At 35.1% G+C, this 19,639-nt stretch overlaps 1 protein-coding gene across 1 annotated transcript in view; it reads left to right on the top strand.

Moving 5' to 3' along the window:
• Positions 1 to 17,791, top strand: part of LOC150082811 (uncharacterized) — a 204,515-nt gene extending 186,724 nt beyond the window's left edge. Inside the window, exons 9-11 of the mRNA XM_090378290.1 lie at positions 13,551 to 13,670; positions 14,584 to 14,676; positions 17,519 to 17,791. Coding sequence (XP_090234416.1) covers positions 13,551 to 13,670; positions 14,584 to 14,676; positions 17,519 to 17,698 — 393 coding nt within the window. The 3' untranslated portion in view covers positions 17,699 to 17,791. The remainder of the gene's footprint in view (positions 1 to 13,550; positions 13,671 to 14,583; positions 14,677 to 17,518) is intronic.
• Positions 17,792 to 19,639: the final 1,848 nt, after the last annotated feature.

Raw genomic sequence — 19,639 nt, 5'->3', positions numbered from 1 at the left:
TTAACGTTATTGAATTAGTACAAAAATTAAGTCAAGAAATATCTTCTTATGTGGTCAGTAAAGGGCTTATTACCTGCTTAAGAAATATTACAAAAGATCATTGTGTGCAGAATGCAACAGGGTTACCTAAGATGGAAGGTGACTCTGAGAAATACTGTGGACAAGCATTGGAACAGAGTTATAAATATGTACTTAAAGCAGTATTACAGTACAGTAATTGCTGGAAACAGTAAATTCCCCTGAACAGATTTCTTGAGAATAACATAAGACAGTGGTTGGTTAGTCTATGTGATTTGTTTCCAGAAACAAATCACAAATATAAAAGATCTCCAAAATGGCAGTCCCTTAGCATTAGCATTAGTTGAGGCATATGCTGCAAGAAAGCAAGCTTATACAACATCAGCCAAAAAAATAAGGTCTTAGGATTTCTAATTTTAAAATTAGAAACATGATTTTAATGGAATAAAATGCAGAAGATGAAATGTTATGATTCCCTTGAAAAATTTTAAATAATAGAAAAGTTATTGATAAATTTTGATAAGATCTTTGAATACTTTTAAATTATTCACTACAGAAAAATTTTGGATTATTACAGTTAGTGCTAGAGATGCCAGCCTATTTCACTCATTATAGCCATAGAATTTACCTATGTTCAACTTGTAATAATGGACTTTCATTGTAATTCTGTCTAGATTTTAATTGTTCCTTCCCCCAACCCCTTCCAGCATTTCAGATCATGATATCCTCTGATGAAATATTTGATATTCCATCAGAGGATACCCTGCCAGTGTAGTATTGTAAGACATGTTGTGTATTTGAAGGAAAATTTTTATTAATGACCCACTTGTTAGTAGAAATAAATTGTTTTATAAAGAAAATACGTTTCAACAAAGGTGGTGTTAGGGGTCTTTACCAGTATCTTTGAGGGAACACTAATGGTTCAGAGTAACTGCTAGTTGTGTGTGGGTGGATGCAGAAGGGTGTGTTATACATACATATGTTTATCTGATGATATAGATCAAAATTGCACTTGCCTCATGAGTTCTTATATGAAACCAAATTCAGTCATCTGATATTCAGAAGATATTCCAAGTGCAGTGATGATTTTATTATTATAATTAATAAACTTAAATAATTTCAAAAGGTGTGTTATGTGGTAGTAAAGAACACAAAAACATTTAGTCAAAGTTGTGTGTACAATATTGTTTCTTTTTGTTTTGTTTTTTTTTTAGTTGTTGGCGCATCGACTTCTGTGGCCATAATGCACCCCCCAAAGTTTTTTCATTTTACCCTGGTCCAAGCCTGAGGCGGGATTCGAACCTACGACCTTTGGGTTGCCAGGCAGGCACTTTACCCACCTGGCTAGCCTGGTCGGCTACAATATTATCAGAAGTATTGGCAATAAATTGAGAGAGTTTGAACTTCTTATTAGGACATATTAAGGCTAATAAAAAAATTCCATCTGGAAATAAGGGGCAGTGAGATTTCTTTCACTGTGGAAAGTACAGTATACTGTGGACCCCTTATCCAGAAAGCTTGGGACTAGGGGATTTCTGGATTTTGGGTCCTTAGTAAGGGAAATTATAACATCCACAAAAATAAATAGTTAAAAATCTTATATTAAGATTTATTTTATCTAAAAAGTGTTAGTAAATATAAATTTTAATACCACTATAATCAATCACTCAACCAACTAAACAGCAGAAATAAAAATAAATACAATGCATATAAAATCCTAAAATTGAAGTTTAGATAAGTTAAAAAGTATATAATAAAGATACTAGAAACCCAGTATGGGGGGTAAAATTTTTGCCTCCCAAATGCCAGTACTTTTTACAACAAATGTTAAGTATTTCAATATGTATTAATGCATGCTGCGAAACCTGCCCCCCCGCCCTCTCACACACGTGCACTCCACTGGATTGCTAGTACATATTGTTTTAATGTTGGTGGTCATGTGTAAACTGTTCACGTTAGCTGTGGAAAGAATTTGTTTGTAGTTATCTATGGTTTTCATCACCAAAGCAAGTAAATTTCTTTTTCATTTTTTTCTTTCATGAATCATGAAACAAAGTAATAAATTTTATTATTATCTAGGTTTGTCACACAGGTCAACTTTTGCTATATTATGCACGCTGGCTTCATATCAACACAGTAGCCCATCAGCTGTAAAAATTTATAACTGATTTTATCGCAAAGAGTAGTTATTGTGTTAGTAATGTACTGCATTTTTTTTTTCTTTCTTTTAATTTATTTATTGCATCTCTAGTTGAAGCAAGATAGGGGGAAAAAAATTAACTTCTATAGTATTTACTCTGGTACAAGTCTTATTAATTATAAATATTTAATTATCTGATTTGGAAAATATACAGTGCAAGGGAATATAGTAGCTCAGTGGTCCACATTTGGAACCCATTGCATTAACTGGTTCTCCCTTGAGGTATGGAGTTTGCTGTTTTTGGTGTAAATTGTGAAATTTGTCTGTTCACCATAAGCTTCCCTATCTCTTCCATCATGCAGTATGATTGGTGACTTTTGAGGTTATGATGAACGTTGTGGCAAGATCTAATATTCCTTACATTTCGAGAGTACAGCTCTAAAACAGTGTTCGCAGGCCGGCCGCTAGTTAGTACACCGGACTGAACCTTTTGGTAACTCTCTAGGAGGCTTCCGGATCAGCTAGTGTATAATCTTGCTACCTCTACTCTGCAAGATAGTGACTGGAGGGAGTCCGAGTAGTGTGTATGCGGGAAGCATTGTCGAGGCCACGTTATGTCAAGAATCTTTGTATATTCTTACCACATGTATGCCATATCCAAAAATTTCATTACTTCATACAGCATGTCCCACTCACTTTTTCTTACTATTGAATACACCATGAATTGTCAAACTAATAGAGCAAGCTTATCTGCGAAAGATCAAACCTCCCAAGGACTTCCTAATTCATTTCACAAATATACGTGGTCTCAATTCTAATCTCAACGATGTCCATTTCCACTTGCAGTCTGGCAGACTCCATGTACTTTTTCTGACAGAATCTCAGTTATCGGTTGATTCAACTACTGCTCATCTCAGATGCCCAAATTATTCGCTGTATGATTCCTTTCGCCTCAAAGGTGGTACTTGTGCATATGTCCGTTCTGATATTCCCTGTCAGAGACTTGGCAATTTGGAATCTCCTCTCTTTGATCTTCTCTGGCTTAAAATCTTTCTACCTCATTGTGTCAAATTCATCTGTTGTCTCTACCGTTCTCCCAACTCCACTAATCACTTGGAGCTCTTTGACTTCCTCTCTTTGCAACTTGACTTTCTCCAGTCTAACTTTCCTAACAGTGAGGTAATTTTCCTTGGTGATTTTAATGTTCACAACTCCAGCTGGCTTCCGTTTTCTAGTCATACCGAACCAGCAGGTCGAGATGCTGAGGCTTTTGCAATTACTAATGACCTAGCACATATTGTTCATTTACCTACAAGAATACCGGACAATCCTAATCATACAGTCAATACTCTTGATCTTTTTCTCACAAACAACCCTTCTAAGTACACGGTCGAAGTGAGAGGTCCTTTAGGCACTTCAGATCACAACTTGGTGATTGTCTCTTCTCCAATGGAATCTTTATCTCATGGCTATTCTCAACCTCGTGTTGTTTGGCATTACAAGAATGCAAAATGGGATGACCTGCGAGACTTCTTTTCTTCTTTTCCTTGGTTGGATTACTGTTTCAAAACTTCTGATGTCAACGTTTGCTCAGATCGTGTCAGTGAAATTATTCTTGCAGGAATGGAAGCCTTTATCCCACACTCCACTTTAAAATCTCGTCCTTTATCTAAACCTTGGTTTTCCAATAAATGTGCTAAGGCTGTCCAAGAGAAGAATGTTGCATATCATAATTGGCTTGTTTCTAATTCTTCAGTTTCATTTTCTGCCTACACCAAAGCTCGCAACAATTGTAAAGCAGTTATTAATCAGTCCAAACTAGAGTTTGAACAGGCTAAGAGTAGAAAACTTGCTTCTTGCCCTAATGGTAGCCGAGCATTCTTGTCTCTTGCCAAAGCTATTGGCCACAACTTTTGCCCATCTCTGCTCCCACCTGTGTCCAAACCAGATGGTTCTGTTGTCACTTCAACCAAGGATAAAGCTGACCTGCTAGCATCCCATTTTTCTTCCAGCTCATGTATTAATGATCTTGGTAAAACACCTCCCACCATTCCGAACACGCTCCATTCAATGCTTCCTGTGGTCTTCCGTCAAAAGGATGTCAGAAGGATTTTGGTGAATCTTAATGCTAAGAAAGCTCCAGGTCCTGATGGTATTTCTCTACTTGTTCTCAAAACCTGTGCTCCTGAACTTACTCCTATTCTTTGCCGCCTTTTTTCACTTTCTTATTCCAAAGGTGTTTTTCCTTCTGCTTGGAAATTTGCTCATATCCAGCCAGTTCCTAAAAAAGGGTGACAAATCCCTGCCATCCAATTATCGACCCATTGCAATTACTTCTACTCTTTCTAAAGTAATGGAGAAATCAATTAACCGCCAACTCTTAAACTACCTGGAAACCTTCTGTCTGATCAACGATCGCCAGTATGGATTCCGTCAGTGTCGATCCACTGGTGATATTCTGGCTTATGTTACCCATTTATGGACTAATTGAATGGAAAGGTTCGGTGAAACACAAGTAGTTGCTCTTGACATCTCAAAGGCTTTTGATCGGGTTTGGCATAAAGGTCTTCTAAACAAGCTTCCATCTTATGGTTTGCCAACTGTTTTTAGTAATTGGTTATCCAGTTTTCTCTCTGATCGCTCACTGAGGGTGATGGTAGATGGCTCTCTGTCTTCTAACTTCTCCACTAATGCCGGTGTCCTGCAAGGTTCAGTTCTTTCTCCCACTCTTTTCCTCTTGTATATCAATGACCTTCTTCCATTGACTGGAAATCCTATCCATAGTTTTGCCGATGATAGCACATTGCATTCAACTTTCCATTTTGAGAAACCTTGTCCTGCTCAATCAGCTTCAACTTCTCGAAAATCTGCTACCAATTCCTTAAATGCCGATCTTCAGGTAATTCTCCAGTGGGGCAAAGACAACTTAGTTGATTTCAACCCTTCTAAAACTCAGTCTTGTCTTATATCTCGCAAAAAGGTTTCTTCTGCTCCTATGCTTATCTTTAGTGACACTCCGATTTCTAGGCAAAATGATATATCTCTTTTGGGGATTACCCTGACTTCTAATCTCTCTTGGCACAAGCACATTACAAATATTGCTTCCTCTGCATCTAAAAAACTTGGTTTTCTCTTTTGCTCTCGGCGTTACTTTTCTTCCAAACAACTGCTCACTCTGTATAAATCGCAAATCCGCCCTGCCAAGGAATATTGTTCCCACATCTGGGGTGGTGCCCCCAAAACCTCTCTCAGGCTTCTTGATTCCATTCAGAAGAGGGCAGTTAGGTTAATTAATGATTCATCTCTAACAGAGTCTCTCCACTCGCTTTCTCATAGGCGCACTGTTTCTGCTGCATACCTCTTCTACAGATACTTCCATGGGCACTATTCTTCTGAATTGGCTTCTATAATTCCCGCTCTCTCTTTCAAAACAGCCCGAACACGTGCCGCCACCAGCCAACATCCATTTACTGTCCAACTTCAAACCCACAGAACCAACGTTTCATCTTCCTCATTTATTCCTTCAACTGTCGTTTTCTGGAACAACCTTCCTTCATATGTATTTCCTGAAAATTACAATCTACAGAAGTTCAAGTCCAATGTCAACAAATATCTTCTTTCGTCTTCTCAACCTCCATCCCAAGCACGGTACTAAGTACTATAGGTTCTAATACCTCTCGTGTTTGGGGTTCACATAAGAAAAAAAAAAAAAGGCTGCATTATTTTTAATATTCCTCTTCCAGGACACGATCACATCACACAGGCATTACAGTATATTTGAAACTGAGGTTATATCTGAAAGTGAAATACTGAGGCATGGTATATCGGAGTTGCACTGTGTTTAGCCCCAATCAAAATTATAGTCATGTACTAGTTTCGAACATTTTTTTAATGGCCCAAGGGAATGATATGCTGCATAGATTAACAGAAGTTAAAAGCTTCCTCTTATGCCAATTATAAAAATTAGACTAATCACTTTGCCATAGGACATGACCACAACTGGTGTGGAAAGTGAACCATTTACGACAGAAGGAACCTTCTCCATAACCTTCAGCAGTACGCTGCCATGATTATTGTGGGAAGGACAAGAGAATGAGCAGAATAGCAGGTAAAATTCAGTAATTTATCCATTTATTGAATGTAATTACTCCTTCAGTAAATAAAAGGGTCATTTATCAAATAAACACTAGCATATGATGCAAGAAAGTACTCTTATACAGCATCAGCCAAAAAAAAAAAAAAAAGAAAAGCTTCCCACCCGCTCCAAAAGTCTAGATTTTCCTTGAATTTATTTAAGCTATCAACTTTATATTCCTCTTAGAAGTCTCATTTTAGGGAAGATATCGAGCTACTAGAACAAGTACAGAGAAGGGCAGTGAGATTAGTGAGTGTAACAAAGGGTTGCTTTTACCAAGTTCTGCTTTAAGTTCTGCAAATTGCAGCTTCTGGAGACTAGGCATCTGCGAGGTGATCTGATTGAGGTGTATGAGGCTTTGACTGGTTTGAGCAAGCTCAGTGCTGGGTGGGAATCTTTCTCTTGCTCAGAATCACCACCTGAGGGGGCATAAATTCAAATTGAGGAAAAACAGTTGTTGAATAGATATGCAGAAATTTGCCTTTAGCCAGCGGGTGATTGATCGTTGGAACAAACGTTTGGAGTGAATGAATGGGTGAAACAGGAAGGGTTTTTTTTTTTTTTTTTTTTTTTGCTGATACTATATAAGCTTTTTTTCTTGCATTATATGCCTCTGCTAATGCTAAACTATGATGACAGGTAGAAGTTTGTTCCAGCAATCAACCACCCGCTGGCTAAAGGCAAATTTCCACACATCTTGTCTGCAACTATCTTTCCTTAATTTGAATCTATGTTCCCCACAAGGGGTGGGCATAGATTGACTGGATTTAAAATTTTATGAAAAAAGTGATTGATAGATAGTTGAGCAGAGTAACACTAAAGCAGCATCACATAATTCTATTTTAAAAAAGCAAACCAAAGATTTGACAAATTTTGTGATTCCAAATATGGGGGTTCCATACCATATAATTTATTCAGGAAGGATAAGAAGATTATGCCACTTATCAAAAGCACCCTGAGTGTGACTAAACATTCCCAGATTTGGAATTTATGCATACCAATATGAAATCTATAAAGTAAGATAGTTGGAAGCAAAAGGAAAATGAGAGTTAGCGTATTCTGCAGATCACAACACCTCTATATGCATATGGAATGTGCAAGCAAGTGTTGAAAGTGATTTCAGTTTTCCTCTTTTTATTGGAGCAAGTAGGAGGGGAATGCACTATGAGATAGACTTTATAGGCACCTCCGTAGCCAGGTGGGAAGGAGCAGCAGTGCGTAGCATACGCTTCTTGATTAAACCGGGGTTCGAGCCCATCACCACCAAATACGGAGGATGTGGAAAGGTCAGAGAATGACCACCGCATATCCCGGAGCAGTATGGCCTTAGTTGCTAATGCTCCTAAAAACCAAATAACCAATAGACTTTATAAAGCAGCTATGAACATGTTAAGGAAAGTATTAAGGGTAAGAGTTGTGTGGACTTGATTATTCCTCCATGATCTAGATCAGTGTTTCCCAACCATTTTTACCATGCCCCACCTAAGTCTTTCTAAAATTCTGATGCCCCCTATGTAACGTTGGGAAACACCGATATACATATTTTTTATATTCAAAAATTGAATTATTCCCTAAATGAAGCCTAATTACAACTTGTTCAGGACACAAAACTTAGGTTTTAGGAAGAAATCATTAGGAAATTATTAAGAAAAAAACAGTAAGTAAATTTTCAAAACATATAATGGACAACTAAAATTCAAGTACAAAATAATTTATATGAAAGATTTTTTTATAATATTTTAATTTTTAGTAATTATTATTTAATTGTTTAATAATTTCAACATTCCATGTGAAGTCACTTCTAGATGAGTGCACTAAATTTAGTGAGACCCTTGTGCTTGATGCTTGCCGCAGAGAGATTTTATATTGGGCTCCAATTTAGTCAGCTTCAGTCTCAAGTCTCCCCGTTTTGTGATATCCAGTCGATTTCTTTTCTTTAGGAACAAATCATTTATGGCACTAAATCCACATTCAGCTAAATATGAAGATGGAAACGGTAACAATAGCTCTCTTGCAAAGTTGGTTGAATTTGGGTATTTAATTTCTGTTTCATCACAAAGCCATGCCATCGCTTCTTTTATATTGAATAAAGTTTTAACTGACTCATCATTTTGCATTTCTGAGAGTTCTTCTTAGTACTGCATTGATACATCAGACAAATCCACTAACATTGGTTGCATCATCCAGGTTGGAAAATCAATTTGTTTTAAATCAGAAAACCTTTCTTTTAAATCAGCGGACAGAATTTTCAGATGATCGACAATAACAAGTACAGCGGTATCAGTCACTTCACATTTTTGCAGCCAACGAAACTGTTCAAAATTTTTGTTACAAATATATTTTTGACATAATTCAATAAATGTAATGAAACCAAATATCTTCGCTTTTGCATCGACGAGAGTTTTATTTGTTCCTTGAAGTTGTTTATTTAATATATTTAGTTTTTCAAAGATATCGGCTAAATAACTCACAAATGCTTTACCATCGACCGTTAACAGATGCTTCATTTCAGGTTTGTCACTTAAAAAGTCACTAATAGTATCAAATAGTTCCATGAATCTTTTCAAGCAGTTCCCTTTCGAGAGCCACCTTACTTCAGTGAAGTAAAAGTCTCACATGGTCTCCATTTTGTTCTTCACAAAAAAGCTTGAAGAGACGCTCACATTTGGCATTAGCTTTAATAGCATTGACACATTTTATAACTGATTTTAGTACTTCATGAAGAACAGGCGAAATATTTTTAGCTACCAAGTTTTCCCTATGAATAACACAATGCACAAGAAGCATTTCTGGATTCTCATCTTTCATCAATTTTAAGCAGCCATTTTTCTTGCCCATCATATTAGGAGCACCATCTGAAGCGCAAGATGTTATATTTTTCATTGGTATATTATTGTCATCTAAGTAATTTTTTAGCTTATTATATATATCTTTGGAGGTAGTGGTGCTCTCTAATGATTTACAGAATAACATTTCTTCAGCAAAATTACCTTTATCAATATATCTCACATAAGTTATCAGTACGGCTTCACTGTCTCTCAAAGTTGATTCATCCATTTGCACTGAGAATTTTCTTGTTTTCAGCTTTCCAACAAGTTGTATTTCAATATCTTCACTCATTTCATCTATTCTTCTGCTAACAGTATTGTTATTGAGTGGCATAGCTTTCACGTCTTTGTCATCTTTTTCCAGAACTGTTTTAAGAAATGCTGATATTGATGGTTTGATTAAATTCTCTCCTATAGTATGATTTTTCCCAGATTTAGCAATGAGTAAAGAAATTTCATAACTAGCCTCAAGAGTACGATTGACAGTTGCAGTATGAGCAATAAACAGAGACTTTAATGTTGCTCTTTTTTCAAAATTCTTCTTTAAAGTTTGAAAGTAATCTAAATCTGAATTTACATGAGCATTATGTTTCGCCTTCAAATGCGCCTCAAGACGACCTCGCTTCATTGATTCGTTGGTCAAGCATTGTTGGCATAAAAGACAAAAAGGTGACCTTTGATCGTGGATAGCGGGTATGAAACCAAATTTTAAGTATTCCTCTGAATACTGACGAACTTTTTTTTTACTTGCACTACTCATTTTACTGCGCAACTGAAAGAAATAAATATAAGATAAATCAAAAACTAAAAATAAACTATGCATTAAAGTTAATTTAATTTTATTTTAATATATCAAAATTAATTATTAGTACGCTTTTTGAATGAATAAATCACACGAATTACTGAATTCGGGCTATTAAATCGGGCTATTAAAACAAGCAGATAAGTCTAATTTGTCAAAAATGAGATAAGTGCACTATAATAAAGTATTTATTATTTACTATTATGTGACACGCAGCTATCTTCGTTATTGTAGTTTTAGCGTGAGTAATAAATATTTGTATATTCGAATATATGCATGTTTATATGAGAGTGTGAAGTTTATTTTTTCTCTCCTGCAAATTCGAGTTTTTGGACTTATTTGCTTATTTACTGAGACCACAGAAATACATATATGACAAATACATACCATTGTATATCACGGTTCTTCATTAATAATAATTCTGTGCGTGGACAAAGTAATTTTTATTTTAATCTGAGATCGTCAAACCTATCCAAATGTACAGTCACGATGCCCAAACGATCGTTTGTATGAAAGGAATTACCTATTTCATATAACATGCTGAGTTTGCGGTAGGCTACAGTAGACAACCACTTTGCTTGCACATTGCATATGCCATAAGCAATCGTCCAATACAGTATGTACTATTCCTTCACTAGGCATAGTAAGCAATACTCTCCGAGCAAACTGTAGTTGATATTACTCCAAACTTTCAAGTGCAGCTCTATAGAAAGTACAACATTTAACGAATGCTTATTTAAAATTGAGATACCAACAATTCTTCTTTTGTACAAGTTAAATCATAGTAGGCGGTTGTTTTAAACTCTAGACGAGCAATTTTTGAATTGCCCCCCTGAACAATCAAATTGCCCCCATGTGGGGCGTGGGACCCACGTTGGGAAACACTGATCTAGATAGAATCACAAGACTGATATTACAGCGGTCCATAGTGCAAAAGCTAACTAACTTAAACTTTTGTGACTGCAATATAGTCTGGCATCCCTAATGTAGAACTGAGAGATCACTCTGCACGAGTGATCTCTCAGTTCTATGTTAGGGATGCCAGACTATATTGCAGTCACAAAAGTTTCAGTTAGCTGTGTTTTAATGCTTTAGAATGCATGGTTTTATAATTTGACTCTTCATTCTAGATAATGAAAAAAGTAGTCACACCTGGTAAGAGTTCAATGGCTTTAATTCCAGGAACAGGGTCTATGGCATCTTAACACACTACATGGCATCTATTAACTGGGTAGACAGCACAGAAAGCAAATACAAGGAAACTATCAAATACGTTTAAAGCAGTATTTACAGAAGACACAAATACATATATATTGTTAAGAAAATATTGCACAAGGATGATGCTGAGGTGGATAAATATAGAGCTGGCCAGTTTAATAGAACAGCAAAAGATGGCATGGCACAGGTAAATTACAGGGCAATTAAAAGTACTGAGCCTACAACATTATAGGTTTTTTTTATTTAAATAGAAAATTTGTGGCATCCAGAAATATGAGACAGTGAGCTTTTTATCCCAGTGTGATATGTATAGTGCATTCAGTTAGGATGAGGGGATTGTGCTACTTATTAAAAGCATCCTGGATGCAATAAAACATTCCCAAATTTGAAATTTCTGCATACTAGCGTAGAATCTGTGGTGTGAGACAGTTGGAAGACTGTGGTGTGAGACAGGAAAAATGAGAGTTGGGGTATAGTACAGACAAGAACAGGGCCTCTGTAGCCAAGTGGTCAGGAGCGGGAGTGCAGTAGCACATGCTCCTTCAAGCCCCTGACCGCTAAATACAGTCGATCTGCCAACCTGCACTGGACCAGTGTGGCAGATTATGGTCCATTTCCCTCAGCATGAATTGTTGAGGAGGCTTCCATCCTGCAGTGGGTTAATAATGGCAGTGGGCTGAGTTTACTTTTTTTTTTTTTTTTTTTTTACAGACAAGAAGATAGTAATTAGCAAAATCTAATTACAGAAGATTGTTTATTATAAAAACTTTCAAATCTAAAGTCAAGTAAGACTGCTGGGGATTAATTGCACATACCCAGTAATTTTGAGGGAGGCAGTGCACTGAAACATTGTTGTTAATTATGAGGCCATTGTTGGATATGCTGGTATTTTGGAGTAATGTCTTTAGATGGATCATAGAATGATTGCAGGACAGAAAATAAAGACTTGTGATTGATAGCTACTCAAATTAGGATTGTTAGAAGTGTGATCCCTTCAGGATCAGTACTAGGACCAGTGTTATTTCTGGTTTTGACATGGGGATTCGAAATGGTGGTTAATAACTAGAGTCAAGTAATGCTCCTTCAAAATGATTTGTATAAGCCTTGACAATGGTCGCAAAAGTGGCAGCTATGTTTTAGTGCTTCAGAATGCAAGGTTTGGGGAAATAACAACCCCAGAATAACTTATGCACATTAAGAGGAGAGGAATTAAAGACAGAAGAGGAAAGAGATTCGAGGGTAATGATCCAGGTAGACATGAATTTATCTGTGCATTGTAGAAAGGCAGGGCCCATGGTGGCTTATCAGTGATTTACCAAACATTTGCATGTAGAGACATAGTACTCCAAGTATGGTTGCACCATACTTGGAGTACTATGTTCATTTGTGGAGACCACATCTAGAAAAAAACATTGAGCTTCTTGAAATGGTTTGAACACATGTAACATCCTTTGTGAAATTGGCAAAAGGATGCAATATGAGGAATGACTTTTGAATATGCAGGCTGCAGAGTATGATGATTAGGCACCTTAGAGGGGGATCTGATTGGGGGCTCTAAGAGGGAGTAGTAAAATTAATCAAGATAAATTTTTCACAATTATAAGTGGTACTAGAGCTAGAGAAGAGGTTTCGATTGGATTGTAGATTTATTTTAGCCAAGTTGTAAATAATCACTAATAAATATGGGTAGTTGAGGTTGACATGCTGGGAAAATTCTGACCAGCTGGAGGGATTTTCCATGTGAAAGATTGGAACATTTCTCCCCCCCCCCCACAGCAAAAGCTTCCTTGCACCACGCCATATGGCTTAATACTGTACTTAATGCTCCTTCTGCATAGAAACAGTTTTCTGTGCATCATATATAGACCTAAAGAAGGAGCAGCTACAGTTAACTCTGGTGACATGTAGATCTACATTGAAAATAATAGCAGAGAATGTATGAACCTAATCTTTAAACTGAGCATGAGTATTACTGCTTCTATTTTCAAAAATAATACACTTTTATTTCTTTTTCTTGGTGAAAAATTTGGAGTGCATTATATAGTATATTATTTTAAAAGTTAGAAGTATTCAAAAAATTGTACAGCGTATGGAGTAGTATGTGTAAGGTTGGCATTCTTTCACTGTATGAGCTACATTAAAAATAAACAAGATCTTGAGATTAACCTCTTGGTTTTTTACAAGTGTCTCTATCGTAAATAAAATATGTTCGTAGAATTATTATTTTTATTATTATATAAACTCATCAGGTATGTGCATGAAAATTTGAAGTAAACTTAAAAACTGAATCAGGCAAGTAATTAAAGATTCTGGAATTGGCTGTATGTATTTTATGAATAATAATTAGTATTTCATACTTAATATAACTTTTAGAAATATGATTTAGTACAACAGTACTTTGCTTTTTAGAAACAGCCAACAGTGAAGAACCGTGGTACAATATTAATGGAAATGCAAGAACATCATGCCACATCCAGCCTGCAAAGCAACCCACACGTTATCCCCAAATCATTGATGATAACCTCTATTGTCAGTATGGTGCATAATATTTAATATTAATATACAAAAAATTTTTTTTTTTTTTTTTTTTTTTAATTTATGTTAATTTTTGATGGAATGCTTGGAATGTTTCTATGAGTAGGCACGCTTTCATTCTGTGGATCACAATTCACTAAAACATGCTTTGCAATTGACTATTTGTGGGAACTTGAGCTAAATAAAGCTGTATGATTCTGAAGCTATATCTTTTCAAATTTATTTCTTTTTGCTTCATAGTACTCACAGATACAAGGCTTGATCAGAAAGTTTGGTGAATACTGTAAAAAAATTTGTTTTTTATTCAAATGATAAATGATTACAACGTTAATATTCTTCCTTCCTTTATAATCACCTACAACTGCAAACTTGCTCCATCATGTTTGTCACTGATCAAAACATTGTTGGAAGTCGTCTTTTGAAATGCTTTAAGACAATCCATCTTGCTTCAATAAAATTTTCCATCTTGCTTCAGTAAAATTTTTTGAACTCTTGTTTTCCTTCCTGTCCCGTCTTATTTTGGGTATAACCAAAAAGTTGCATTGTGCCAAATCAGGTGAATAAGGTAGGTGCATCACATGACGAAAATGTTTTTGTAGGTCAAAAATTGTTTGTTGGTCATGTTCAAATTTCATTATTTTCAGTATGTAACAAATGAGAAAAATAGGTGTTCACTCAAAGCAGCTTTCTACTAGAATGGTGCATAATGATAAGTTAAATTTGGTGTGCACAAACTCAAAAGATATCAAGTCCTGCTCACAGTCTTTTAGTTATTGCAATGTATTCAAGAATTATAAGATCATTTGACTAATTTTTTGATAAAACTTTATATATATAATAATAAACTTTGGAATGGTATAGGTATTGAATCATACTACAAAATGTCATTATTTGTATAATTTTTTAGGAAGACAAGGATAAAAATGTCCGATCACGTTATAACGGTCGTCTTTTCCTTTCTTGGCTGCAGGATGTTGATGACAAATGGGAAAAAATTAAGGTGAGATGAAACCTGTGAGTTAAATTTTCAGAATGTTTAAAATCAAGTTTCTTAATCAGCATTGTTAATATAATTTGAAACATTCACTTTTTTTAATAATAATAAAAAAAGAGTAGTTTGAGCAGTGCAGGAAAGTTTCTGTGACAGCTCATAGGGTTCTTTCAGGGATATACAGGACTATACAGGATATACAGCCGGGACCAGGATATAATGGGATGATCACCTCTTTGTTCCCAAACAAAGTGGGGATTTACCCCTTGTATAAAGTGGTGGTTTTGGAATTGTTGTTTTAGGATGGATGTACATCCTCAGTTGCCACCTCTCAGCGAAGCTACCAAACGTTTTTAGATCCTGGTGCAGTAGTGTCCTCTCATTATTGTCATTAACAAACTTGCTAGCCTTGCATCATCCACAAACTTGGACATTAAGCCTGATAACCCTTGTATAAAGTGGTGGTTTTGGAATTGTTGTTTTAAGATGGATGTACATCCATTAAAAAGAATGCTGAGAAGAGCTGTGGGGCAAAAGGGGATACTCTTACTAAAAAAAAAAAGACTTGTTCTGCAAATTGCAACATCTGGAAACTAGACAACTGTGTGGAGGCCTAATTGAGGTGTTTAAGACTTTATAATAGTTGATAAATTACATGCTGAATGGCACCTTTATTCTTTCTTAGGCAATACAAAAAGGGCTTAAATTTAAATTGAAAAAAGATGATTGCAGAAATTTTGAATTCACCCAGAGAATAATTGATTGCTGGAATAAGGTTTCCACCTAGTGTTATGTGAGAATAAAAAGTTTGAATAATTTTAAATGCTAGAAGGCAATGGGCAAATAAAAAAGCGAGTTTAAAATGTTTGCACTTTTTTTTTTTTTTTTTTTTTTGCTGATACTAACAGCTAGATTTTTTTTTTAGCACTATTAGTAAACTACAGTTATGATTTAAATGCAAAATAAACAAAATACCACACACATTTACTTTTAGTTAACAAACAAATAAGGTTTCCACCTAGTGTTATGTGGGAATAAAAAGTTTGAAGTGCCAGCTGGAGTTAAAGAAAAGATTGGGAATGACTGGATTTATTATTCTTAAATAATTAAGGAGATTAAAGGCACTAAAGATCCATGTGAAATTGGAAAAAAATTGGAATTTTACTCTAACTTGGGGATATTGAAAACTTAGCCTCACTGTGAAGCAGTAGATTAGATTCATACTAGTGATGATGAATTGTCAAAGGCTGTGTGAGGGATGCCTCCATAGCTGATGTAATTTCTTCTTTCTTTCTTTCACCCATCCACCAAAATTAGTTTGAGAAGCAAAAAAGAAGTGTTGCAGGGCCAGATATGGTGAATAAGGTAAGTGGGCAATAGTCCACATTGATGAATTTCAGTCATTTCAATTGCTGCTGTGTGAGCAGGAGCACCGCATTAAGGATGACATGGGTAGTAACATGTTACAGAATGGAAAGTTAAGTTAGAAGTTATTACTTTTGGTAACTTAACTTAACTAAATAATGTAAGTTGGATAAATCTTGTACTGTAATGGATTTCGTGTTAAATTAATTTAGAACTAAACACCAAACTGCATTGGTTAGTATCAAAATGAATATTTTAATATATGTTCGAAAATTGAAATATTCAGAAAATTGAACGGTAGATTAACTCTATTAAAAATGAGTAAAGTGCAATGTAGAAAAAAATTACTACAGTACCGTAATGTTTCAAATCTCAAGTCACTGATGACTTCAGATGTCACCAGTGACTTCAGATCTTCCCTTGAAAAAACACAAGAATACACTGAAAGTTAATGAGTTAACCAATTTGCCATAACTTTTCTTATACCCCAATAGAAACTGATGTTAAATTTTATATTCATTTTATTTAACTTAATCAGTTTGTGGGACTACAGTGAATTCATAATCAAGCAAGTTGCATATTATCTTAAAACATTAAAAATTTTATCTACAATCTAACTCAGTTGTAGTTTCATTGAGGAGATATCCTTAGCATTATAACTCTTAACTGCAATGTTGTGTATCCACAAGTGATTTTTTTTTTTTTTTTTTTTGTTCAGAAGAGAACTTTATAATTGGCATTCTGTTCTTACTGAAATAAAACATGCCAGGGATGCACCTATATAGTCAGTTTATGAAACTTGTAATGAATGTTTATGGCAGATCAGTAGAACTCTATCTCGAGAAGGGAGTTCATGAAATCATTGAATTAATGGCCTAATTACCAGCATCTGAAGCAATTCAGTGCACAGAGAGAGGAGAGAACTCAAAAGCAGAAGTGAATTGTGAACACCAATGAGGAAGCTGCCAAAACAAATTAGCATTATCAATCCGGGTAACAAGGTACTGTACGCTGCTTTTACAAAATCAGTGATACAGAGAAAAATCCATGCCAGGTTGTGTTTTTTTTTTTTTTTTTAAACAATGGATGTCCTACCATAAATTGTCATTAAGTAAAGGTTTTTCATATCTAAAATGTATATATATATTGCTAACCAATTCACTAGAAAGTTTTACGTAGTAGCAGATATATACAATTTTGAAATAACATTGTAATCAAGGTAAAATGACAAAATTTATGTGGCAATTTAACTAGCTTAATTGCAATGCTATACCAATTTTGATTGAATTATAACAAATATATTTCTCTATGGTTTTAATTCAACAGTTCCTTCTTTATAAACTTCATTTTGTGAGCTCTAATCCATGGATTTACAGGATTTTTTTTATATGCCTTAAAATATAAATTACAATATAAACTAAGTATGGTATACACAAAATTTTTTTAGTATTTTAACTGAATTCTGTTCTTATATCTTAATCTTTAGGAAGCCATGCTTCTTCGTCATCATAATGAAGCAGAGTCATTACATGCTGTTCAAAAATTAGACTGGGAATGGAAAATGAAAGAATTAGGCATGTGTGATGTAAAAGCCACACCAGTTATAGATGATATATATGTCCCAATGGTGCATGTTAGTGATGATTTTGACCTTTTACCAGCATAACAAATAATACCTTAATAGAAACTGTTTTACTACTAATAAAATCTGACACACAAAGGCTGCTTTGTAAATAAAATAAAAAAGAAGTCCAGTTCAGTTCTCTTTTGCATAATTAAATTATGAGTTAGTTATCTTTTCAGAATAAATTATTTAGATGTAATGTATTGAATAATACCAATACCTTTCATCTCTGCTCTTCTCTTCTCATATAATTGTGTATAAATTAAAAAAGTGAATTAACACTTTTGGGTATGTCATGTATCAGATTTAAAGATAACTTTTAGGTTTCTGCATGGCATTATTCTTTAGGGTTGAGTGGATTTCTCTGTTGGCTGAATTCATTAGTTACAATGAAACCACTTTACCTGGAGAGTAGAAAACTTTTATTTGCCTTCAGGCTAATTGAAAACTCAGCTGGATAGTTTTTCATTCTAGAAGAAAGTAATAAAGAAATAACTCATTAGATAGTGGGGGATCAGAAATGTAAAATTTTGTTGTTATGTTATAAACTTCAAAATAAAGTGTGCATGGTGTTGAGGAATCGTTGCCATTGTGAAAGGGATATTTCAATTCTCCCATGATCAGCCACATTACCACAGAGCTGTTCATTCATATGGGGCAATCAAAATTTGATCAATCTATAGCAGGTTAAAATACGAGCTCATTGAATTCTATAGAGAGCACTGTGTCTGGAAATTATGATGGAAACTTGGATGTATCATTAATTGAATATTATTATTACTAAACCTTTAATTACATATCTGTCGGCTACGTAAAGCCAATCTTAGGGAAATGGAGTAGACTTCGCTCTCTAAGTTATTCCTGGTTGGTCATTACATTAAAGTTTTAGTTGCATCCACACCTTGGAGGAATGTTTCTGTTAAAATGTTTACATAGTACAGGTCGACAATCAACCAATCCGGTTCCACCACTAATTCCGACATAATTTCCGCGAATGTAATTTCAAATTTCTCTGGTCGGCGCACCGATCTGTCACTACTGTTTTGGTGGCGTTGGTTGCAGCATCAGCTGTTGCCACGAACTCATAAACACTGGCAAGCTAATCCTACTTGTTTTTGTGCATTTCTTATTATAACCTGCTCACATTTAATCCAAGCCATGGTTTCAATGCATAAAGGAAGTGCTTCTCGGGTGTAAAGCACAAACACCGTACATTGTCCATAACAGATAAAGTTGAACTTCTGAAAAAACTTGACAGCGGTGTCTGTGAGAAGTTTAACTCTGCTTAGTTGTAAATTCCAGCAATTTATCTTGGTTCCCCTTATTTTAATAATTTTCTTTTAGCCATTCCTTTTTTAGATTTTTTTTTACAACACATTTGTACAAACTTGTGGAAAAAAACACAACACAATATGATGGATAATACAGTGCACTAACGAACTTGTTTTCACAAACAATACTGACAAATTTATTGTGACGTTTGAGAGTTTATTTTATCGCAATTAGTTTTATTGCAGCACTCACTGCGCGTCCAATAAACTAATCACAAACGGCCTTCATATGTATGCCGTAATAGTGTGACACGTATGTGGCCGACACAGCTTCTCAAGAAATAAAGTTACCTACTGGGCCACGTTGGCCACATATATATGACACACAAAAAAAAAAAAAAAAAAATTTTTTTTTTTTTTTTTTGATATTTTAAACGAAAAAACGACAACACTAACATTATAATATTTATTTTAGAATTACTAATCAAACTGTTTGCTAAATATTTTTTGGCTCCTGGGGAATGTTTTTTCTTAAACTAACTTGGCAGTCAACATGTTAATTAAAGGTAGGATGAGGTAGTTAGCTGTTTGGTAAATTATATGTGCTAATATAACCACCGGTGATCTAGCAACCTCACTAATCCAGCACCCCGCAGGCCCAACGCTGCCGGATTAGTGGTGGTCAACCTGTATTAAATCATCACAGCATGTA

This window comes from Mastigoproctus giganteus, chromosome 7 (assembly GCF_048544385.1).
Source record: "Mastigoproctus giganteus isolate SK-2022 chromosome 7, ASM4854438v1, whole genome shotgun sequence".
Classification (NCBI taxonomy): Eukaryota; Metazoa; Arthropoda; class Arachnida; order Uropygi; family Thelyphonidae; genus Mastigoproctus; species Mastigoproctus giganteus.
The sequence above is the reverse complement of the archived record's forward strand: the minus strand, read 5'-3'. Positions and strand labels throughout refer to the sequence as shown.